Here is a 23,991-nt window from a genome sequence, read left to right on the forward strand (position 1 = left end):
TGAGGAGTCGGGTAGCAGAGAGAGTGCTGGAGGGCTCCTTACGGTGTGAGGAGCTGGGGACCGTGAAGGGGCTTAATCTGGGCCTGAATCCCGGCCTGGCCAATGTCTAGCCTCTGACCCCGGGCAGGTGACACCCCCTCCCTGAGCCATTTGTCACTTTTCAAATGATTTGGACTAATCAGAGGTGTTAGGATGGGATTTTCTCCCTTAATTCTGCCTAAAGCATTGAAAGCCTCAATGGAAACACAGATGCCCTCCTGCCGGGCTGAGGCTTTAGCATCTCTGCAGCCTGCCCATCCCCACAGCGCCTCAGGCTTGGACCTGAATCATGTTCTGTCCAAAGGACACGCAGCCATGTGGGTGTCTCCTCCAATTCTACCCCCGGAGGGCGGGGCAGTCCGGGCTCTGTCTCTTCTTGTCACCATGCGCCAGCACAGAGCTCCAAGGAGTCCCAAGAGCTCTACCTGAAGTCACCTTCCGGTCTTACGAGCTATACTTATCTAGCCAGGAGGATGGGCCTGCGGCTCCTTATCTATGGCTCATTGGCTTATATACATCTTTTTTTTTTTTTTTTTTGGCTGTGATCATCCATACTTTTATTATCTAGGTTTGAAATAAGTTAATGTTTTTGCCATACTAGCAAAATATAAATACGGAAAGTATTGTAAACCTCGGATGTTTCTCCATGCCATAGTGTAGAAGAGCTCTCCTAAAGACATTTTACTAATTTTTTTTTCTTTTTATTGGTACCAGGGATCGAACTCATGACCGCCTGCTTGCAAGGCAGGTGCTTATGCCACTGAGCTAAATCCCCAGCCCCTCCTAAAGACATTTTATGTAATTATTTTGCCATATCTACAAAGACATTAATAATTCTTAGTATCATCACAGTTATTTTCTAAGCAGGATATGGTTGGTTAGACTATCTCCTTTGTCTCTTTTTGTCTAGAAAAAATGTCATTTAAAATGGCATTGATCAGACTGGTGCAACCACTGTGGAAATCAGTGTGGAGATTCTTCAAAAAAATAGGACCAGAGGTGCTATTCAAAAACTCAGCTATTCCCCTTCTGGGTATCTTCCCAAAAGAATTAAAAACATCATACCACAGTGATATATGTGCACCCACATTTATAGCAGCACAATTTGTAAAGGCCAGATCTTGGAAACAACCTAAATGCCCATCCACTGAGGAATGGATAAAAAAGATGTGTTTTTATACAATGGAGTACTACTCAGCCATAAAGAAGAATAAACTGGAGACTTTTATAGGTAAATGGATGCAACTTGAGACCATATTCATAAGTGAAATACGTAAGACACACATGTGTAAACTTCATATTGTTTCATTAATGTGAGAGTTGAAAGAAAAAACATGTATATATGTATGTATATAAAAAAGTTGATTTATATTTTTAAAAATGGCATTGAGTTGTGATTTATAAGTTGTGTAGGTGTAGTTTTTTCCCTCCTTGGTACTGGAAATGAAACCCAGGACCTTCTCACTGAACTGTATCTCCTGACCTTTTTTATTTCTTATTTTTGAGAAAGAGTTTTGCCTCAGAATCCCAGAGTGCTGAGATCACAGGCCTGTATCATTCTACGTGGCTATGATTGATAACTTTTAAGTAGTAGGCCCGGGACTGGGGTCCCTCATGTGCTCAGGCCCCACGATGACTAATTACTTCTTTTTGATGGAGACATCCCAGTTTTAGCTCCTAACATCCAATGTCCTGAGAACCTCTCAGTTTCAGGCAAACCCCAGTTAGTCCACGGTCTACCTCATGATCTCAAGTCTGACGGGAATGGCTTTCAGGGGCTGCGTGTCCCTTAGGGCTATGCTGAAGGTAGGTGGACGGCACACACACCTGGAGGCCAAGTCTATGGCCGTAGCAGCCTGGCTGTCTGCAGAGCTGGACAAATGGCCTTGCTGGGCTCGCCGCAATGATCTGCATGATAATCAGGCAAACCCCACTGTTCAGAGGGAGTAGACACTTCACATCCACAATCCTGCAGCATCCTGGGGCACCAGTCTCAGCAGCCCTTTCCTGTCCCCTCCGTCCCTCCCTGGGTCAGTTCCAGCCTAGAGAGCTGGGGGAGAAGGGTGTGGAAAAACAGGAGGGGCCCAGCAGCATCTGGTCACTGCAGCTTTCCTGCCTAGATCCCAGGCCTGCTGGGCCGAAGTTTTTAGCACACTTGAAAGTTTGCTTGTTGGAACTGGAACTGCAGCTCTTGAGCTGAGTGACTCAAGGACACGGTGGCACTTGAGAGTAACTAAGAGCCCTGGCAACTTCCCAAGTTGCCATCTAGAGACAGGGAAAGGTGGGTGCCTTGTGTCTTGCCTCTGTGGGGGTCCCGTGCAGCCTGCTATGCCCCCATCACAGCCCTAGTGCCCCAATTTCCAAACAGTTGTTCTCAAGGTCTAGGTTTCATGGGCAAGTCTCACACTATCTCTCTGGCCAGGACAGCAGCAGCCCACACACCTACCATGGGTCGTCCTCCTCACACCTCCTTTCTCCGCTGGCCACCTCTCACTCCTGGTCTCCCTGCTGACCTCTGAGTTTGGTGAGCCCCAAGGTTCAGCCCGTGAATACCTTCATAGCTGCTTCTCTGGGATCATGACCTTAAATACTGAGGAATCTCACATGCCACACCCAGCCCTGCCCACGGGACCCCTCCAGTGCAAGTCTAATGGGATCTCAACTAAAGCTCAGGTTGAGACCCCACCTCCCACCCCACAGAAGCCAAGCTCATTCTCCAACTCCTCTCCCCTTCCCTTCAGGGCACCTGTCACCTCAGAGCTCTGGCTGCACTGTGTGAGGTCCTCCTCCTCTCAGCCTTGATCCTGCTCTCCTGTCCTCTCCACCCTCACAGAGAACCTGACTGCAATCACTTCCTGCCATCTCTGTGGCTGCCATCTGACCACGATCTTTATTTTATTTTTAAATAGTACTGGAGATTGAGCCCTGGGCTTTTACATGAGCTACATCTCCCTCCATCACCTTTTAAATTTTTTGAGACAGGGCTTAAGTCACCAAATTGCCCAGTTGGGCATTCCTCATGTCTTAGCCTCCCAGAGTGCAATTCTGTCTCTTCATGGAGCACTTGGCCATTGCTAGGCTCCTCACGGGCCTTCCTGGTTCCTCTCCTGTCCTTTCTATTGCCCACAAAGGAGCAGAGTCTAGAAAATAAAGATCAAGTCACATTCTCACGCTGTACCTGGCTGTCCCATGGAGCACTGGCTCTGCTTCTCTTGACCTTGGCTTTCTCTGCTTCAACTGTGCCAGCCCTTCTCTGTGCCTCTGGGTCTTTGCACTGGCCCTCCCTTCTGGCTGAAAGACTTGCTCTCTCCCCTTGCGTCAGGCCCTGGAAGAAACACTGCCTAACTGGTGAGGCCTCTTCATCCCTTGAACCTCTCACCCCGCTTTCTGTTTTTCCAAAATGGATATTGTCTTCTACCCCGCTGGAGCAGGGAGTGAGCAGATGTTTCTGTAAAGAGCTAAAAAGTAAATATTTTAGGCTTCACAGGCCGTACAGTATCTTGCAGCTACTCAACATTGCTCTGCCAGTGTGAAACAGAGACGGTGCCATGGGCAAGTCCCTATCTTTCCGATTTCAGTTTCTTTCACTCTAAATAGGACCACAGGCCAAATCCCCACTACTGTGATGGCTTAGGACAATAGATATTTCTCTCACAGTGCCGGAGACCCAGGATCCAACCTCAAGGCGTGTCCAGGCCAGGATGTCTCTAAAGACTCAGGTGGCACTGGGTCCTTCCTGCTTTTGGTGGCGGCGTGTGGTGGCCCCAGGTGTCCTTGGGTTACGATTTCATCGTTCTGATCTCCACCTCCTCTTCAGTGACCTTTTCCCCTTTTCAACCTGCCTCTTCTGTCTCAAATCTCCCTCTGCCTTTTTTATTGTTGTTTTTTGGTGTTTTGAGATGCCAGGCTCACTCTTACCCAGGCTGGCTCTGGACTCCTAGACTCATGTGATCTTCCTGCCTCAGCCTCTCGAGCCCGGAACTAAGGGTGTGTACACCACATCTGGTTTGGGTTTTTTTTTTTTTGTTGCTGTTGTTGATTTTTTTTTTTTTTTTTTTTTGAGACAGGTCTTGCCATATAGTCCAGGCTGGCCTCAAATTCACTCAGTAGCCAGACTGACCATAAACTCATGGAGCTCCTCCTGCCTCAGCCTCCCAAATACTAGGATTACAGGAGTATGCTGCCATGCCTGCTTTGCCTTTCATTTATTAGGGCATTTGCCTTTGGATTTGGGGCCCAAGTGTATAATCCAGGATTACCTCTTCATCTCTAAGTCTTTACCTTAATTCTACTTCCAAAGATTCTTTTTCCAAATCATAAACATTTACAAGTCTCAGGGATTAGGATGTGAATCTATCTGTTTTGGAGCTATCATTCAACCCACTACAGGAGTTTTGAAGACATTTAAAAAACACAATGATAAGTGAATGTCCACTCCCTGAAACGAAAAATAAAACCCTGAGTGGAGCAGACACTGCTGTGGCCTGTCTACTCATACCCCTAGGGCCACCACAACTGGCTACAGACTCACAAAGGACAGACGACCATTTCTGCAAGGAGAGGTAGGGGGTGTCTGCTGAGGGGTGCCTGGTACACCCCATTCTCCCATCCTCTCTTGGGTCCCCATTTAAGTGAGTGGAGCACTCTAAAGCAGATGGGCATTTCTGCAAGTCTCCTCTGAGGTTAGCATCTGCACTAAGAGACAGAGACCAATGCCATGTCTGCTTGTAATCCCAGGACTCTGGGAGGCTGAAGCAGGGAAGATCAAAAGTTCAAACCCAGTTTGGTCCAAGCAGTTTAGTAATTTAGCAAGACCTTGTCTCAGAATAAGAGATAAAGAGTTGGTGGGCAGGGAGGTGCATGCCTGTAATCCCAGCATTCAGGAGGTTGAGACAGGAGGATCACTGCTAATTTGAGGCCAGCCTGGGCTACACAGTGAGATTCTGTCTCAAAAAAAAAAGCGGGAGGGGGAGAGGAGAGGTGCAGGGGGAAGAGGCTCCTGGGACGTAGCTCAGTGTGAAGTCTGGGTTCAGCGTCTCTCGGGAGCCTCGCCTTGCTGCAGATCCGGCCCTCCAGCCTCCAGAGGTCTCCGTGCACCACCAGTGCGGGCCTCTGGCGCAGGTCGCTGGGAGGCGGTGCCTGGCTGGGGGTGGGCCGCGTGCGTTCCCGGCGGCGGAGCCTCCGGAGCTGCTGGGGCTCCGCCGCCGGGGGCTCAGCACAGGGCACACCTCTGGCCGCCCAGGCAGGCCTGCCAGGTGGGCGGGACTCTAGCGCCCAGAATAACTCTCCCGAGTCAGCGTGTTCCAGCTTGGGAAGGAACCCAAGCTGCGCTTTCCACTAAGTGTCATGGGCCCTACTTGGACCCCAGTTGCGCCCCTGTCCCCGGAAGCGATTAGATGGGACAGGTGCTGGGCCCTGGTTACTTCCCTCGGCTGGAACTTGCATCTGAGGAACTGGGTGAGAGCCTAAGAAAAGTTCCTCACATCACTGGAACAGGCGACCTTCGGGGAAGTGGAGGCTTAGCACTTTCTCTGGTTGTTTATGACATTACTGAAGGGCCTAAAAATGATTGTCCTTGTATGTTCTTTGCAAAGAATGGCTTTTCTAGAAAGTTCTGATGGGAGTCTGATAGCGACCTGGGTTCTTACATTGATGTCTTTCAGGACCTGGGCCTAATCCTTCTCCCCCAGGGATCTCTGGTGGCTCCTTCATTATGGCATTTAAAAAAAATTTTTTTTTTTGCATTCTCAGTAAATTTTCCTTTTAATCATAAACATAACTAACTCTAAGGGGCAAGGAAGTAAGTCAAGTGGGTAAGTGGGGTAAAAGAGTCCCATCACAGAACAGTAAATGCAAAGGCCCTGAGGCAAGATCAGGTCTAGTATGGTGGAAGGCCAGTGTGGAGGCCACTGAGGCTGGAGCAGGTGAGGTGCTTCAGTCCCTGCAATGGCTCCCCAGACTTTCCATTGCTCTTGGGATCCTTTTCCTGCTGACATGTGCTGGCTCCAGGTGGTTTCTCCTCTCCCATGGCTAGAAACCTTCCACCCCACCTTCAGCTTCTTCAACCTTGCTTTTCTTGGTCTCCTACAGATCCTGCAGCCAGGCTCCTGCCCTGGGGCCTTTACCCTAGCTTTTCTCTGCTTGGCTACTGTTCTCAAGCACAGCCACTCCTCTGTCCTCAAACGTCCTAAGTCAGAATCTCCTGTTGTTGGTGCAGCCCAACATCCCTCACCGTGTGTTAGTGGGACTTTTGCTTTCTGTTTTGTCTTCTTGTGTTTGTGTTCCTTCCTGGCATATAAACATTGCAAGGGTGGGATGCTCGGCCTGACCACGAGCTTTGCAAAGCTGCTGCAAGTGTGTGAGGAAGGCACACATCAGTGTACCCAGTATAGAATGTGTGCATGGGTAGACTGGGTGTGAATATGCACGAGTCCCCACTACACTTGCCAGGTCGGCAAAGCCACTGTCATTACACAGGGGAATTAAGAATGTTGAGGAGCATTCATCCAGACAACCCAGAGCTCAGTGGTTCTAGAAGCAGCAGAGCTGGGCTTTGAACTTTGGCCCACAGGTTCCACAGTCCCTTCCCAGTTCTGGTGGGTGATTTTTCCTTTCCAGAGCTCCTTGCCCCAGGCACGAAGCTGAAGCTGGAGTTCAGTATCTGCTTGCTGAGTATCAGAATTTTGGAAATCTCTTGGTGGGGCCTGCAGCTCAGGGGTGCTTGCTCCCCCAGCCAGCGGTGGAAAAGCACTGTTAGGGCAGTGAATCTGCTGATCTGTTTTCGTGGGTCACAGGCATGGAGAGGGCAGACATTTAGGTTAGAGTAAACTGTCATCTCACCCCTGCTCCCAGCCAGGCTCAGAAGCTACAGTCCTCTCAACGCTTCCCAACTGAGGCCAGAAGGCCAGGGACATTTCATGGGACCTTGCCATACTCAGGAAAGTGCAGAAACCTGGACTGTGTCCCTGACTTCCAGCCTGAAACTGACTCCCACTGTGTCCTTGAACAACCCCGCTCCCTGCCTCAGTTTCCCCCCAGGAAAGGGCCAAGTCCTCGCAGGTGGCTCTACAGGTGACACACCTGCTTCAGGGGCTCCCAGGCAGCCGGGCCTCAAGGGTGGAAATCCAGCGCCGGCCCCGCGTCCACTTTCCCCGGCGGGCGCCCCCAGGCGGGGTGGGCGGGGGGCGCCGGAGGGCGGCGGGCCCAGGCCGCAGTGTCCGCTTCGCCGCCAGCTGGCTCCGGGGGGCGCCCGCGGGAGGGCGCGGCCGGCGCGGGGGGCGCGGGAGGCCGTGGCGGCGGGGGGCGGAGACCGGCGCGGCTTCCGCTCCCGCGCGCCCTGCTCCCTCCTCCCCCGTCGTCCTGGTCGGCGGCGCCCGAGGGGGAGGCGGGAGGCGCCGGGAGCCGCGCGAGGAGCTGCGGCCGCCGCGCCATGGAGCCCGAGTGAGCGCGCGCGGGCTCGTCCGGCCGCCGGACAACATGGGCGCGGCGCCGCCCCGGCCGCCGCTGCTGCTCCTGGTGCTGTGCTGCAGCCTGGCCCCCGCCGCGGGTAGGTGGGCGCGGGCCGCGCGTGGGGCGGCGGGCGGGGACGGGCGCGCGGGCGGCGGGGACAATGGCCCGGGTGCCCCGCGGCCAAGTGCGCGGGCGCGCGCCGCCTCTTCAGGAGCCACTTTGCAAGTTGAGGGAGAGTTGGGGCGCGCACCCCGGACCCCCGCCGTCCCTGCCGCCCCGGGGCCGCGCGCGGGCCCTTTGTCTCGCCGGCCGGGGCCCTCCCCGGGGACGCCGCGTCCCGGGCCGGTGAGCGGGGCGCGCGGGCGGCGCCATCCGCGCCAGGTGCGCCGCGGGCGGGTCCTCACCTGCCCGCCGCCCGGGGCGCGCTCGGAAACGCGCTGCGGGCTTTCGGGCTGCCGGGCAGCCCTGGCGGGCGGTGCGCGGAGCGTGTGGCCTGGGGCTGGCGCAGCGTGGGGACATTCGGCCAAGGCAGGCCTTGCCTGCCGGGAACTAATTGGGAAACTTTCGCGAGCTTGCTTCCAACGGCCGCGCGGCCGGCCTATGAGCTCAGGAAAGTTGAGAGTGAAGTTGAGACAAGAAAGTTATGAGTCCCGGCGCGGGGCGGCCTGGTCTGTGTGGCTGCCCCTTTGATCTGCGCGACTGTCGGTTTCAAAACGGACTGACACCTGCCAGGTGCCCCGGCGACCCAAGTGACCCATCGGCTGCCGGAGGGGGGGGGCCCTAAATGGTGCCTCCCAGTTGCCTCCGAACAGCGTCCAACCCCTGGGTCAGATGAAGTGACCCCAGAGTGTGGGAAGGTGTGCTTCTGCCTCAGTTGTACCCATCGGTGGGGAGGTGGGGGCTGAGGAACTGACTCCAACCTTTAGTATGTCCCAAGGGGTGGAGTTGAGGTCAGGAGGACTCGAGAAATCTAAGCGGTTGGAAATGCTACACATGTTCTTTTAATTTGGAGATTACCATGTGGTTTTTGAAGCAGGCTTCTTGCTACCTAAATCATTCTACTCGCATGTACGTGTTTTTGTTTTTCTGGAGCGTGGCTGTGCAAATGGGCATAGCTAGCAAGTGCCTGTGCACCCCTAGCTGTTCTGTTGGTGGCAGTTTTTTTTGGGGGGGGGCTCAGGTCCCTTTGTCTGGGTTTCATTAAGGCAAACAGCTGTCTCCCTGAATATCTCCAGTGTGGACAATGCAGGGAGGTGGCCGGGCCTGGCTCTGTGCTCAGAATCGCTGTTTTGCAGCCCCTCCATGGAGGGTTAGAGGATGGTGTGGAGCCGAGACAGCTCGATGCTGGCTTCTTGGAGTCCTGCTGCTGAGCCGAAGCCTAGAGTTCTGTGGGAGTTTCACCCCCAAAGTGTCTCTCTAGGGAGTATATTTACATATTTGGGCCCAGTCTGGTGCTAGCAAAAACAAGGTGAAGACAAAACAATGACAATCTCTGGATAGTTGCAGCCAATGCAGCTCCTTTTCTTTCCGGAAATTCTTGGTTCAGGACTGCAAAAGGGGTTTTTTGGGAAGCTGTTTGTTTTAAAGGTGGGGTTTCTAAAGCAGCTGCGTTGTGTCTCACCTTGTTGTAGTTTTAGATTTCCTGTGCATTTTGGGACGGCGTGGCTGGAATCCAATGCCTGTTGTCGTGGGATTAGAGATCCTAAGGAGAGTTACGTGTGTGGAGTTCAGTTGTATATGAGGCAAAAATAGAGTTGATTATTTTAACATTAGGAAGCCAGGCCTGGGAACACCAGGCTAATGTGGTAATCGAGTCCTAAAATGGAAGGAAAGGGAGGAATCTTTTCGGCACTATTTTGACTGTTGTCAGTGTCTCGATTTTCTGTGTTAGATCCATGCTTCGTCAAGTTTGGAGTGAAGGCAGTAAGTCGGCAGCTAATTATTTTTCCTGATTGCTTCCTGTTGCAATTTGAAGCTGTGAGCCCACGGAAATGCCTTTGTTCTAGTGGTCCCGGTGTAGAGAGTGGCATTCCCCAGCTCTCAAGCCCAGGCCTCCCTCCTTGTTCTGGGGCCAGCCTGTCCCCTGGGGGAGGGGGGTTACTACAAATGTCATACTGTTTGCCCTCTGGGAGGGCCCAGTGGGCATGTGTTAGGTTAACTCAGTGCTGCATGGTCCCCTCCAAAGCATGGCTCACGAGCCTTGATCCTCCCAGTTCATGAAGTTACCTAATCAATTAGTATGGTCCAGCATTGGCTGAGGGTTTCTTGGGGGAGATCTGCCTCCTTGTTCCCGTAGTAGTTGAACTGTTAAATTTCTGGCTACACAGAGTCACTGCTCAGTTATTAGCAGAATTCATATAGGGGAGTGCGTTTGGGTAAGGGCTGGCCACTTCTCTCTGCCTTGCAGCAAGGGGCTTTGGAGGCAGCTAGAACACAGTTGCTGAGTTACAGACAGTTGCTGTTTGACTTTGGGCTACTTGTTAGCTTCTCTTTGGTATCCCCCTCCTCTCCAGGTGGTGGGGAGCAGGAAATGCTGCTGTCCTGGAGCCTGGCCCAGGTGGTGGTGGTAGTAGAACTGCAGAGACTTGGTGGTTTTGGTCCTGAAGGTCCACAGGCTGTTGCAGCAGGCTGGGCTTTTCTTCTGGGCGCCACCATGGGTATGCAGTCCACCTTCCAGTGTGTCTCCCCACTGTCTCTGGGAGGGAGTGAGTGAGTGAGTGAGCACAAAGCTGAGCCGGCCTTGTCTTCAGCCCTTGTTATTGTGGCTGATTCTTTTCCTTCTCTGGTACCATGGTAAGTGCTGGAGGCAGAATGGGGTAGGGGCAGTATGAGCTGGGAAACAGGCTAAAGTGCCCTCATCCACAGCGTGTCCTGCCAGAGGTCCGAGAGGTCTGTCCTCAAGTGCAGGGTGGTCTCTGCTGAAAGAGACCAGCTCATGTAGCAGTCTGGCTGTGACCCAGAAAGTGATGGAAGCTTCTAGAACTCTTCAGGCAAGGATAATTGGAGGTAAGCTAGATGACTGTCCTAGGTGAAAAGTATGAATAGAATTCTTGGTTTTTGAAGTTGAGAACCCTGCGTAATACAGATCAGCCATTTGAAAGAAGGCAGTCCATAGGCAGTTAGTATATTTACAAGGTCTCCATTGCCTCAAAAGAAAACTGTGGAACCATTAAGCAGTGATTTCCCTTCCTCCTCTAGACTCTGTCTTCTGTCTCTGTGAATCTGTTCTGAGCGTGTCTTATAAATTGGGTGGATGAATGGGTGCATGGATTGATTGACTGGTTGGTTGATTTTGAGATGACCCCTCCCTGTCATGTTGCCCAGGCTGATTTCAAACTCTTGGGCACACGTGATTTTCCTGCCTCAGCCTCCCAAATAGCTGAGCTAAAAGGCATGTACTATAGTTCTTGGCTGCTTTTCCTATACATGGATCATGCAATACTTTGTTTGTTTGTTGTTCAGGGGATTGAACCCAGAGAATTCACAATGAATTACATCACCAGCTATTTTTATTTTATTTCTGTATGTATGTATTTGAGATGGGGTCTTGCTAAATCCTGGAGTTGGCCAGGTTGACCTCAAACTTTCAATCCTCCTGCCTCCACCTCCCACAGTGTTGGGATTTTAGGCATGCACCACTCTGTCTGGCAGTGTGTCTGACTTCTTTATTGGGCATACTGTTTGGCCTGTATCAGTATTCCCACCCTTTTTGTGACTGAATAATATTCCATTGTGTGAATGTACCCCACTTTGCTTATCCATTAATCCTCCAGTTGAACCCATCACCGTTGGTTCTTTCCTTTACCAACAGGACATGAGGACCCGAATATCCTAGTAGAATAGGACAGAGGCAGGGTTTGGTCTTAAATCCTGCTGAGGTTCAGAGACATGACAGGCAGTGGGAACAAGCTAGAGAGCCAGGGGCCAGGGCCTGGAGAGGAATGAATGCTCTGAGATTCAGATGCCCAGAAATCCCAAGGGTGCTGGATATTGTGGCACAGGAGGCGTCATGGAAGATCGCTTAACACAGTCTCAAAATGGGGAGTCTGGCGGGTAGGCCCTGGGGACCCGGGGACTGTGTCCCCGCCTTGGCTTCATGGCTGTGTTCACACATTTGTTCAGAAGACGGCGGCATGTGGGCTCCAAGCCAGCTGCCCTGAGGGCCGTTCTGGGAAGGAGGACAGCATGGGTCCAAATGTGATGGGTAGAGGCAGCTGTGGGGCACACTGGGGAGGGGGGTGTGGCCCCAGGGCACCCCGGCAAGTTGGTCTCTGTTTGCTCTTCAGCTCGGGAAGCCAGTTCCCGGCTCTCAGCCTCAGTTCCTGCATCCATAGAGTTGGGACTGTGGTGTCCGCCTTGCCAGCAGTGCTGGTGGGAATCAGGGGAGGGATGTGGAGCCCCTTCCTTGAAGACTATTGTGGGAAAATGCCAGTTAGACCAGTTTTGGGCATCCAGGTTTCTTTTGAAAGGGGCCTGGAGGACATGATGGAGAGCCAGAGTTCCTAGTATCCTTGTCCATTTGGGGGCCAGGAGGTGGGTAAAAGGTGTCTGGGTTCTATGCTGGATGAGGGGTGGCCTCCGAGGAGTGGCTGGAGCCAGCTGCTGGCCTGAGTGGGGGCTGCTTCCCAGGGCCGGAGCAAGGGGTCCCCGTGCCCCTAAAAGGTGTAGAGGTGGGCATGGACGGGCCTACTTTGTCCACATGGCCGGGCCACAGTGGTCCTTGCCCATTCTTGGACCTTGCATAGTTTGTCCTGTAGTTCCAGGCCTGCCCTTTGGTTTCTGGTTTGTCTGGCTTTGCCTGCCACCACCTAGGGACAGTACACACTTTGCTGGCCTTGCGTGGGCCCCAGGTGTGCCGAGCCTGTGGCCTGCGGGGTGGCAGCAGCCCTGTGGTGTAAGTGTCACGCTTGGATGGAGCATGCAGAGTAGCAGACGTGTCACGTGTCTCCTGCTCTCTGACTCCGGTGTTCGGGGTCTCTGTCATGGACTTCTTGTGAAGTTCCCGCTGAGCCTGTTTTGGGGACTGTCCTTTCTGAATACTCTCTTACCTCCTGTCTTGGCTGTTTAATTCAGTGTAGGTTCTTGTTTTTCGGAGCATTTGCTTTCATTTTTCCCAGGTGCAGTTTTTCCTGTGGTTATGCAAAGGCAGGTTTTCCAGGGGAGGAGAGGTTTTAGCTTTTGGGGGGCCTCAGGTGTCCTCCGGAGAATCCACTGACAGCTGCTGCCCCAGGAGGGTGCCAGAAAGGGCCTTGAACACACTCAGTACACATCACTGCAGGGGTCTGGGCCCTCGAGGGACCCTGGAACCACTGCCCCTGCTGTGTGTAATGAAACCAGCTGGCCACAATCTCTGTCCTCTTCAGCCTGAGGCTTTATTTTTTCTTTCTTTGGGAATTTGAGGCATCTGAACCACTAGATCCTAAGGTATGCCCTGAAGAGGGTGCCTCCTCTGCCGCTCCCCGGCCCTGCCCCTCATGCTTCAGTTGGACTGGGTGGGTCCCCAGGATGCTGTCTGACCCTACCTCAGCCCTCAGATCTGGCTGGTCACCATAGTTCCAGCACCTGGGACCTCCCACTCCCACCCTGCATCTCATCTCTGTCACAGAGTCTGTCCTTTTCCTTGGGGACATTAGGCCATGCAGCCTCCAGGGTGCCGTCAGCGTGGGAGGTGATGGCACAGGCAGGCTAGTGACCGGCATGGTTGGCTGGCCTGGACCTGAGCCATCTGCCCTCCCAGCCTCCTGCGGAGTTCCCCCTCCCCCCGGCATGGGACTCAGTCAGGACTCCGCTGTGTCCCTCCACTCCCAAGTGCTGCACTGTGCTGCTGGAGGCTCAGCCAGTGCGACATCTGTGCCCCAGGCCTTTGCTGGGTCTCAACATGTCTTCTCAGAGGTGGTCTACTTGGGTTGAGCGGCTGTGCGACCAGGCTGCCTGACGTGGGCCCTGCCACCAGCTGCCCATGTGACCGTAGCAGGACCATCCAGCTGCTGTGGTACTCTCCATCTGTAGCTGGATGAGGATTAAGGGGCCATTCCAAGCTGGTGGCCGAATGTTTGTACATTCCCTTTGGCACAGCTGGGTAGTAAAGATGTGCCCGCGGGGGCTGCTCCAGGCCTGTGGCAGGCTGGCCTGGCCACAGAGGATCTGCGTGGTGCCATCACCATCTCTAGTGCTAAGGCCTGGTACTGTCCCATAACCCTGTGGTGGGGACGGAGCCCAGGTTCTCACACATGCTAAGCATGTGGTCGATCTACCATTGAGCTGCATCCTGTGATGGATTAGTTTCCATTTGGAACCACTTTTTGTTTATTGTTGTAAAATATATACTGCATAAAATTTTGTCACTTTGACCAGATTTTTTTTTTCACCAGTTTTAACTGTACAGCTCAACGGCACGAACCCATTCTCAGCGTTATACAATCATCACCATAATCTATTCCAAAAAATTTTTATCACCCCCAACGTAAACATTGGACCATTAAAACACTCACTTTCCGTCCTCTTTCTCCCCAAGTGCTGGTAGCCTCTGTTCTGCTTTAGTTTGTCTGGGCCGGGTACCTTGTATTTGTGGACTCACATAATACTTGTCTGGCTTATTTATATAATGTTTAGCATAAACACTTAGCATGATGTTTTACAGGTTCATCTGACTTGTACCATGTGTTGGAATTTCCTTTTAAAGGCTGAGTAATACTCCCTCGCAGGGCTGGACCACAGTTTACTTCCCCTGACCCTTGCATGGTTTCTGCCGTTGACAGTTGGGAACCAGGCTGCAGTGAGCCTCGAGGTCCAAGTGTCTGTCTGAGCTGCCGCTTTCACTTCTTTGGGGTGCGTACCCAGAAGTGGCATGACTGAATCCCATGGTAATTCTGTTTTTAAATTCCAGAGAACTATCAGACTGTCTCCCAGGGCAGCTGTGCCTTTTGTATCCCCCAGCAGTGTTTCAGAGTTCAGCTTTCCTGGGCCGGGGATATGGCTCAGTGGCACACTGCAAGGTTCTGAGTTCGAGTCCCAGTCCCCCCCTAAAAAGAGTTCAGCTTCTCCCCATGGTGACCAACATTTAGTTTTCCTTCCCTTTCCTTTTATTGTTTTTAAAGTATTCTAGTATCCTAGTAGGTGTGAAATATTATTGTATTGTGGTTTGGATCTGCATTTTCTTAGTGAGTATGTTGAATATCTTGTACTGTTTGGCCATTTTTGTTTTTTTTACAAATACCTGCATTTTTAAATGTGAGAAATACATGAATATATATAAATGAACACTTGCCATGGTGTTCTTTTTGTGCATATGGACATCTTTCATTATTGCCTGCTCCCCCCCCCAGAGATCACCAGACCTTTCACACATAATTTAACATTAATTTTTTTAAGCATGTAGTTATTTTTTGTGTAAATCTAATTATGCGCTACCAGTCACTTGACCCAGACTTTCCTCTGTCTATTGCCTGTCTTTTCTACTTGTTGATGTATCTTACACAGTTTTCTTCCTTGTTGGCTTCTCTGGAGATTAAATCCAGGACTGCCCCACCCTTGAGCTCCATTTTTAGACAAGGTCTCGATAAGTTGCCCAGGTGGAACCAAACTTGTGATTCCCCTGCCTCAGCCTTCCTCAGTGCTGTGATTATAGGCCACCTAGCTATTTTATATATTGTTATACCTTTATTCTTGGATCTTCATTTTTCTTTCCTTTATTTGGGAGGGGTGGTTTGAGGCAAGGTCAACCAGGCTGAACTTGAACTTGTGGGGATTCTCCTGCCTCAGCCTCTCCGCGCTGGGATTTCAGGCATGTGCCACAATGCCTGGCTGGATCTTTATTCTTCTTAAAAGCCAGATGGTATTTTGTCTACCATACTTTGTGAGATCCATGCAGTCGAGGAGCATTTGAACTTTTCTAGGCTTTGATTCTGTTCAGGGCATATACACGGAGCACCTTGCTTACCTGTCTACCCACTGGGTATAAACGTTTCTGATGGGTATATTCAGAATCAGAGTATGGCCACTGGTTTTTTTTTTGTCTTTTTTTTCGTTTTTATCGGTACCAGGGATCGAACTCACGACTGCCTGCTTTCAATGCAGGTGCTTATGCCGCTGAGCTAAATCCCTAGCCCCGTCCACTGTTTTTTTAAAAAAAAATTGATGCATTCTTTAAAAAAAACACTGCACCAATTTATGCTATACAAAGCATCTATAAGAACACATGCTTTGCCTTATCTTCTCCAATGTTAGCATTTAATAGGCTGTAAGTGTTTTAAAGTTAGTATCAATGTTTGCACTTCCCTCGCCATGGAGGCCATTTATATTTATTTTTCTGCACATCACCCACTGTTATCCTCGGTCTGTTTTTCTCTTATTTATCTTTCTCTTAATGATTTGTAGGAACTTCTTATTGGTGCTGGCACTAATTTGGTACATTTGTCCCAGACTTTCCTTCTGGTTTGTAGCTTGTCCTTACCCTTTTTTCCCAGCATTGTATTATCATAATGACATTAAAAAGTTTCATGAAGTAAAAATTCTCAGTCTTTTCCCTCCTGGCTGTTGGGTTGTATGTCTTATTTTTCTGTCCTAGATTATAACTACATTCTTTGTTTTCTTTTCAGACTGTTACTGTTTTGTGTTTTACTTTCAGATGTTAGTATACCTGATTTTTAAACATATGATCTGAGGGGCTGGGGATTTAGCTCAGCGGCATAAGTGCCTGCCTTGCAAGCAGGCAGTCGTGAGTTCGATCCCTGGTACCGATAAAAACGAAAAAGACAAAAAAAACCCCAACAACAACAACAAAAAAAACCATATAATCTGAGGTAGGGATAGAGTGGATAGAGAGTTGTGCCAAAACCTTGATGCAATTGACCCAGCCTGGCCCTGTTCACTTAAAAACCACTCCTTCATGTGTGCATGGTACCAACAGATGCCTGGTTCTTAATTCTGGATACATTTGTCATGTGGCCTGTGGGTGTCTCTACCACTATGCGGCTTCTTTAATCTCTGTATCATCAGAACATCTCTGGAGATCAATTGTGCAAATTCTCTCCTGGTTGTTCTTTTAATGAACTGTTGATTCTTCTAGCAGCATTTACTCTTTTGTGATAAACTTCAGAGCCAGCCTATCATGATCTGTCTTTGATCTTTTAGTCCAGGAACAATAAATGGTGACATGCAACAGGTGTCAGTGGGCTGGATTTTGAGTGGTTTCCGACAAGCTAGCTGGTCCCTGACTGTGGAAATCAATTCATCTGCTGCCTGCCAAGGAGCCAGTCTTGACATTTGCGGTTTTTGTGACTCTGTAGAGTGCCTTCAGGGCGCTGATCGTACTGAGTAGCCTGCTGCCACACTCACACCAGTGTGTGCCCAGGAAGCGAGTGCCAGTGCAAACTAATTTCAGCATTAGCCCAAGGCAAATGTAATTACTGAGTCAATTATTGCTCCCCTTCCCTAGTTCATTCCAGAATAAAATGTGAGCACTTTAATTTCTTCCCCAGGCTGTACCCCTCTATTAGCCCAGATGGGGAGGTGGTACCTGCCTGGCAGAACTCTCAGGAAATTGCTCAATGGGGCATTAATAACTGCCTGAGCACGTGGCCCTGGCCAGCACTTGCCAATCTGGGTGCCCTCCAGTCTTTGTCTACTCTCGGGCCGCTGCTACCACTTGGATCTGCCTGGGAAGGGGTTCCCAATCTTGCTGATAGGAGCTGAAACGGCTTGTGATGTGCTTCCTATGGCTAGGTGGTCTCAGCAAGACATATTGGTACTGTTGCTTTCTAGAACCTTCTCCATACCAACTTACCCTCAGGCCTGAATAATTTTTCCCTAAACTGTTGTCCCATCCTTCCCCTTTTCAGTAAATCATAGTAGTTCTTCAGCATCTAAAGCTAAGACTCCCAGGCACACCGTCAGGCCCCTGCTGTAGCACTTCTGCAGCCAGATGCATCCCCTCAGGGTCTGGAACCTTCTGAGGCCCGCCTCCCACCAGGGAGGGTCTTGAAGGCAGTCCTGTCCTTCTACCTCTGGCATCAGATACACCCTCAGCATCTGCTTCGAGATTCCTGATGCCTTGACTGTCCAAGGCCTGGATCTTACCCATCCTGCCCCTCCGTCCCCAAACTGCGTCATGGACTTCCTCCACACTCACAAGGTCTGTGGGACACCTGTCCTGTCACATGTCTGAGGCTTCTGGGGCCACACGTAGGGACTCCCTCCCCTCAGTAGTAGCCTGTATTTCCAAGGTGTGATTCAGGGCACCTGCCACAAACAGTACTGTTTTACTCTGGAGAACCTGGTGTGTCCCAGACAGACTTGACCATGAAGTCCTATGTTTATGTGACACTGACTGACCTTGCACCACCTGGGCTCTGAGATGTTGTGGTGGGGCTTGTCGCCTGCATCCTTGACTGTGCACGTCACTGTTTCAAAATTTTTATGTACACGTTTTTAATTGTGGAAGAGTGAAATAATGAAACTGAGAGTTTTTGTGCTGAAAAGTTTTAGTGCTTTTGTGTTAAAGCTGCAGGGTAAGTGGCCAAGTGAGGGATGAGAGTGTTGTCCTTCCCAAGTCGTGCCCTTGAGAGTCTGTGTGCTTGTTCTGGTCTCATTGTCACTGCCAGGCTGACTCCCTGAGGCCCCGACACACTGATATCCTGGGAGAAAAGCCTCGCCTGCCACAGCCATTCTGCTGCTTCAGGAGGCTGCTTATGCTGCTGTGGCCACTGCAGTGCCAGGTTTCTGCCTTCGTCTCTGCTGTGGCAACCTGCATAAGTAGCCTGAGCTGGTGGCTTGCTGTTGGGCCCACCAGGGTCTGTAGTTGGGTTTGGTAGTGATACTGGTGTTGACCTCCTTAGGGCTGAGGTTCCGTGCCGCTCATGCTGCTTTGGAGCAGCCCCTGGTTAGGGACCATTTAAATACATGTGCATGCATCACTGTTATCTCCCTGTAGACAGGTGGTCTTTGGGTGGGATAGGAGCAGCGGGCCATTGCCTCTGGTAATGGTCTGTGAACAGCATGTTGTTCTGATGGACAGGAACACAGGGAGCTGTGTCAGAGATGGGCAGGGCCCCATGTGGCCGGGTCTGCTGATCAGGATGTTGTCTGTACTACATGGTCCTGGGGCCCCCCCAGCCTGTGTCCCCCAGATGATGTCATGCAGAGCTGGTGGAATAGCTGGCTGAAGATCTGCACATTCTCAGCAGGTCTTCCACCTTCTGGCAGATGGCTCTTAAACAGTGGACCTTCGAGAAGGTTTGCTCAAAATGAGAGCAGAACTGACAGCTTCTGTCCATTTTATTTATTTATTTATTTATTGGTGGTAATGGGGGTTGAGCACTAAGAGGCCTTTGCACTAAGGTACATCTCTAGCTTTTTTTGAATTTTTAGTTTGAAACACGTTTTTGCTAAATCACTAAGTTGCCCAGGTAGGGCTTGCACTCCTGCTTTAACCTCCTAAAATCCTAGGGTGAGAGGTATGTGCTACCGTAATCAGGGCATTGTAGCTATTGAAAAATGTTCTGTTTTTAAAGATTCTCTCCTCTCAGGAATGCTGTGCTTGCTAAGTAGTTGCTAAGTAGCAACTTTTCCTGCCTGGGTCCAGCATGGCTGATGACTGACCAGGGTCAGTCCAGCCAGGGGCAGGAGCTCATGGACATTTGTTTTTCAGAGCATGGAGAGCCCTCAGCTGCCAGGACTGCTTCATGGCTCTTGACTGGGAGTAACTGATGTGGAGGGGATGTGGATCTGCTTTAAGACACAGGAATCGGTGACTACAAGATAGACACCAGCCTCTGAGTGGTCTCCCCACCCATCTCTGAGGATCCACGCAGCACTGCTCCAGGCTCCCTCTGGTGGACTGGGCTCCTGCCCTTCCTTGGAGACCACAGACCTTAGCAATTTTCTCTGAACTCAAGTCCTTCCCAGTGCTTTTCCCACTGGGGTGAGACGTGGCTGAGATTGGGTCCCCACCATGCCTGCTGGTCTCACTCCTAGGACAGTTGCAAGGTAGCTAAGGGAACTGCTTAGGAAACCTTACAAGCATCTCCTGGCCTTTGATCAATGATCTGGTCTTAGCAAAATGAGATTTTAAGGCCTCATGGGGGTAGAACTCTTAGGGGACAGTGTGGGTTAGATAGGAAACGAACGGTTCAAGGTTTTCCAAGCCTCTCTGGTTTGCACAGTGGAGCAGGGTGTGGAAGTAGGAGGAAGGCTCAGTTAGGAGCATGTTCCCAACCCTGCCCCACAGGGCGCTCCAGCAAGAGGAGGTGTACAGTTAGTGGCCCCTCTTGCTCTTTGTAAATGTGCAGAGTTCCTTTCTTGCTCTCAGTAGTACTTAAGGGGGCACTCCAGCAGGCCACCCCACTGGGGCACAGGTGGCTTGGTGTGCCTGTCCATCCAGCAGCCTGGTGCTCACTGTCTGGGGCACCCCTGCCCCGAGGAAGTGCTGCTCTCTCCCCCTAGATTTGCTGTGAACAGCTGAGGAGGCAGCAGCAAGCCACAGGGGTCCTGGGGCTGCCCTCCCTGGAATCTGGGACACTACTGGCCTCCTCCAACTGTTCTGCCCAATTCACATTCCTGCTCCATGCACAGCTCTCTGGTCTTGGCCCTTCCCCTTAACTCTGGGCCTCAGTTTCCTCTCCTATAATGAGGGATCATCATTATCCCCACTCTTGCATCTCCAAGAAGATGCAGAGAGGCGGTATGGAGAAACATTTATTACAGGGATTTATTGTAGGGCTTGATAATTGTTGGCTATTAGGATTCTTATTGCCATTGTAATTGTTCCTGTTGCGGGGGAGGACTTTCAGGATTGTGGGCTCAGGATCACAGCACTCTGCTCCACAGTTCAGCCCATCAGTTTCATCAAGGGGCACAGGGGTGCCACTTGCAAGAATCAGTGAACCTGTTCACTACTCATCTTGGGCTCTGCAGAGGTGGAGCCACATTTATTTAGTAGTGAGAATCCTGTTGGGTTGGGCGCAGGGTCCCAGGGGAGCCCGTGCAGGTGTCCAAGATGTCCCTGTCCTGTGGCCAGTGTGTGGCGTTTTGGAGGCTGGCCAGGCCCTGGCAGGTGTTGCCATATAGTCCCTGCCCGTTCTCCCGTGGCAGCTGTCTGGGAGATCCTGTGCTCTCCCCTTCTGCTGTCTTTCTTGTGACCCCTGATGCAAGGTGCTGGTGGCCTGGCTGGCTTCCTCTCTGGTGGGCTTCCCCCACTGACTGAAGCCCAGAGGTTTTCTTCCCTCTGTTAGCCTGCCTGCTTTCCCCTCTCCACACTGCCAGCTTCCGCAGGGTCTTCACCCTCAGTCCAAGGTCCCTGCTTATCACTTCCCATGCCTGGGATGGCCGGTGCCGTTTCTCTGGACTGCTGGCCGACCCCGAGCCTGGTGGGTTCTCTGTGATCAGTGAGGGATGCTTGCCCATGTGCCTGGATGACTCTCTGTAGTAGAAGGAAGAGCGTACTACCTTCTGTTCTGAAGCCTTTTGTGGCTCCCTGGTGCCTGCCAAAGCCCTGAGAGTCTGAGCTGGAACTCTGGGCTGACCTCTGTAGTTCACACCCAAGCCCGTTAAGAACTTAAAGTAAATATTCCCTGAAGGATGTTAATGCTTACAGAAGCTTTGACCAAAACCAGAGAGCAAGGGGTTAAACAGAAACCATGCCATCTCCAAAGTTTTTCCTTTGATTGTTTTCATCTGTCCACTCAGTTGCACACAGGACACAAGTGTCATTGGAGTCAGTGGTGGTGTCTCATTGGGTTCCAGGCGGCAGCCCTGGGGGGCCTTGGCACCCATTTCGCCACTATTTTCCAGGAACAGTAGATTATTTGAAAGCTCAGCCTCCAAATTTTGCTCAATAAACAGATTTTGTAGAGTGATGATACATTTGGCAAGTCTTTATTATTACTATTTTTTTCGACACTTAAAGAAAATAAGAGCTGGTACAAAGGTATGTTTGTTTCTGAAATGTGTTTCCTTCCCCAGATGTTCCTTTCTGCCAATTCCAAAATGCGTTCTGAGCTCAGTTCTCCAGTTTCCTCTCTGCAGGGCAGAACAATGAGATCTTTGTGACCACACGGGAACCGCTTCCCTCCCCAGTGGCCGTGGGGGAGGGGCTCAAGCCATCCCACCTTCTCTCACCTCTGTGGAAAGCAGTCTGTGCCAGCACAGGCGGGCGAGGGTCTGGCTCCGTGGCGGTCTCCTTTCCCATGGTGGTAATTTGCAAGGTTGAGGCTTAAGGCCACCTCCGTCTGCACCTCCGTTCTCAGATCGTTGAGTCTGAAGAGAGGCCTCTCAACAGTTCTTACATCTTTCCATTTTCAGGCACTGGGACTTGGTCCTGTCTTTGTTACCTGGAGTCAAACTGAGCCTTTTCCTTGGCTGTGTTTTTCTTGTGTCTGTGCTGGTTCCTGCCCAGAGGGCTCTCCAGTCTCCAGGATTCTGCACAGATGCAGAGCTGGCGGGAGGCCAGGGAGAACCTGATGGGAGTCACCGGAGTGCAGCAACTCAAGCTGCAGACTTGGCCACTAGTCACTTCTTGTGCTGGGGACTGAACCCCAGGATTCGTTCATGCTAGACAAGTGCTTTGTCACTGAGCTACATCCCGTCCCCTGCTTGTCACTTCTTTACTTAAGATGAGTGGTTTTTGGGTGGGAGGGGGGGCTCCCTGGGGGAGGCATGAGTCTTACACAGGTGCACACATACATGTGCTCACATATACGAGCACACATACACGAGCACACGGCACATTAGGGGTGTATCCTTGTTTCATTTCAAAGGACTGCTAACAGTCTTGCATAATGCTTGTACTTTGGGTGGTTGTGATATTAGCCTGAAGTAAGAGCAGTCTGTGGGGGGTTGCTTTATTTGGGGTGTGTATTTAATGAAAATCTGTATTTTTAAATAAGTGCATCCTGCTTTAGAACACCCAAGATTAAAAAATTAGATAAAAGCAGCTGACGTTGATTGCACATTCTTAGTATACCAGGCAGCTTCTGAGAGACACTGGGTGGGTTCCTTTACTGCCTCCACTGCCCTGTGGGTGGGGCATCACCACCGTTGTGGCATAGAAACTCATGCTGAGATCAGTGGAGTAATTTGCAGGATCCATGGAGGTGACTAGAGACCAGAAGGTGGTGGCTCTGTGCATAAGGCTGTTTGCATTATGTATTTTTTTGCAATCAGCCCAGTGCTGAGCCGCCCTTGCCAGCCAAGTGGTTGGCTTCTTTGATCTCATTTTAATACATGGGGAAACTGAGGCAAGGGAGATGCAGCAGTGTTAGAACTGTCTCCTGGTGTTGGTGGAGCTGGTCCTCCCATTCATGAAATGAATGCCTGTGTGGATGGGGCCTCCTGACCTTGGCTGAAAGCTGTGATCATCCCAGGCGGAGAGTGATCAGGATTCACCTCCTACCACAATGGCCAGGGTCCAAGACCATAAATCCAACTTCAGGATCTGAGAACAAGGGTGCAGATGGAGGTGGCCCCCCACAGCCTGGAGTGCGTGTCTGTCCCAGGATCCTTTCTCTTGCTCTCTGCCGTGGTTGTGGGCCACTTCCGGGAGCCTGGCAGGCTGGGAGCCATGGAACTAAGATGGTATGTAATCAGAATGCTATATTTTGTCGAAAATAAGAATGTTAGTAATGGGCTGGTTTCTGGCAAGTCAAACTGGGACTCTGAAATACATATTTTTCTCTTCTTTGCCCTAAACCTTCTAATTAGTGAAAACGCACATTCGCAGACATAAATCAAATGTCATATTCTCTCATGACTTGTCCTGGACATCACTGAATTGGTAACATTCCATGGTTGCTAAATTAGGGCTTATAGAGTATGTGTGCACGAGAGTGAGAGAGAATGAGAGAGAGGGAGAGACATAGAGGACACTGGGAGTCCATCCACATGAGCATGGACTCAACACTGAGACACCCACCCAATTAAAACGTAATTTTCAGGGGAAATAGCTTTCAGGGAAAAGCATTCTTAAAGGAACATCTCTGCTGTGCAGTGTCCCCCAGCTGACCCTCTCTGCAGTGGGCTCCATGAACAGACTCAATTTTGGGAAAGGTAATTTGTTTCTGGTCCGGCAGTGGACATTTCCTTTTTCCTCACCAGTGTTCTGGCTGGATGCAGACAATGTATATGAACCGGCTCTGGTGGGATGTGGGGTTCTGGGGCTGGGGCAGGAGGTGAGGTGCCGGTCAGCTGGGGTTGCCTGTCCAGTGCTGGGTTAGTGGGGCTGGCAGGGATCACTTGTATCCGTATCTTGTCATTTGTGCTGGGGACACTTAGTTGCACAGTCTTGACAGTGATCAGATCAAGAAAGTTATTGCCCTTTGCAGGAGCCATGCGGTGGGGTGTGGGTGAGTGGACATCGGTCTCCTGGTCTGTGAAAGGAAGAGGAGGTGTGAAGCAAGCCATGCTGGGCATTGCCACCGTACATGCTGCTGCCACCTCACCGGGGCCTCCCATCCAGTTTGACTTTGGTCTTTTCCATCTCCCCTCTGCTTCTGGACTAGTGTTTTTCAC

General features: G+C 51.1%; 1 protein-coding gene across 2 annotated transcripts in view; it reads left to right on the top strand.

Annotated features, from left to right (window-relative positions):
* The first annotated feature begins 7,400 nt into the window (after positions 1–7,400).
* Lrp5 (LDL receptor related protein 5) overlaps positions 7,401–23,991 on the top strand; it is a 104,806-nt gene continuing 88,215 nt past the window's right edge. For both annotated transcript variants that reach the window (XM_063227644.1, XM_063227645.1), the window contains exon 1: positions 7,401–7,585. In XM_063227644.1, coding sequence (XP_063083714.1) covers positions 7,516–7,585 — 70 coding nt within the window. In that variant the 5' untranslated portion in view covers positions 7,401–7,515. The remainder of the gene's footprint in view (positions 7,586–23,991) is intronic.

This window comes from Cavia porcellus, unplaced genomic scaffold, assembly GCF_034190915.1.
Source record: "Cavia porcellus strain 051 isolate PalLab524CR breed Dunkin Hartley unplaced genomic scaffold, mCavPor4.1 scaffold_17, whole genome shotgun sequence".
In the NCBI taxonomy this organism is placed as follows: Eukaryota; Metazoa; Chordata; class Mammalia; order Rodentia; family Caviidae; genus Cavia; species Cavia porcellus.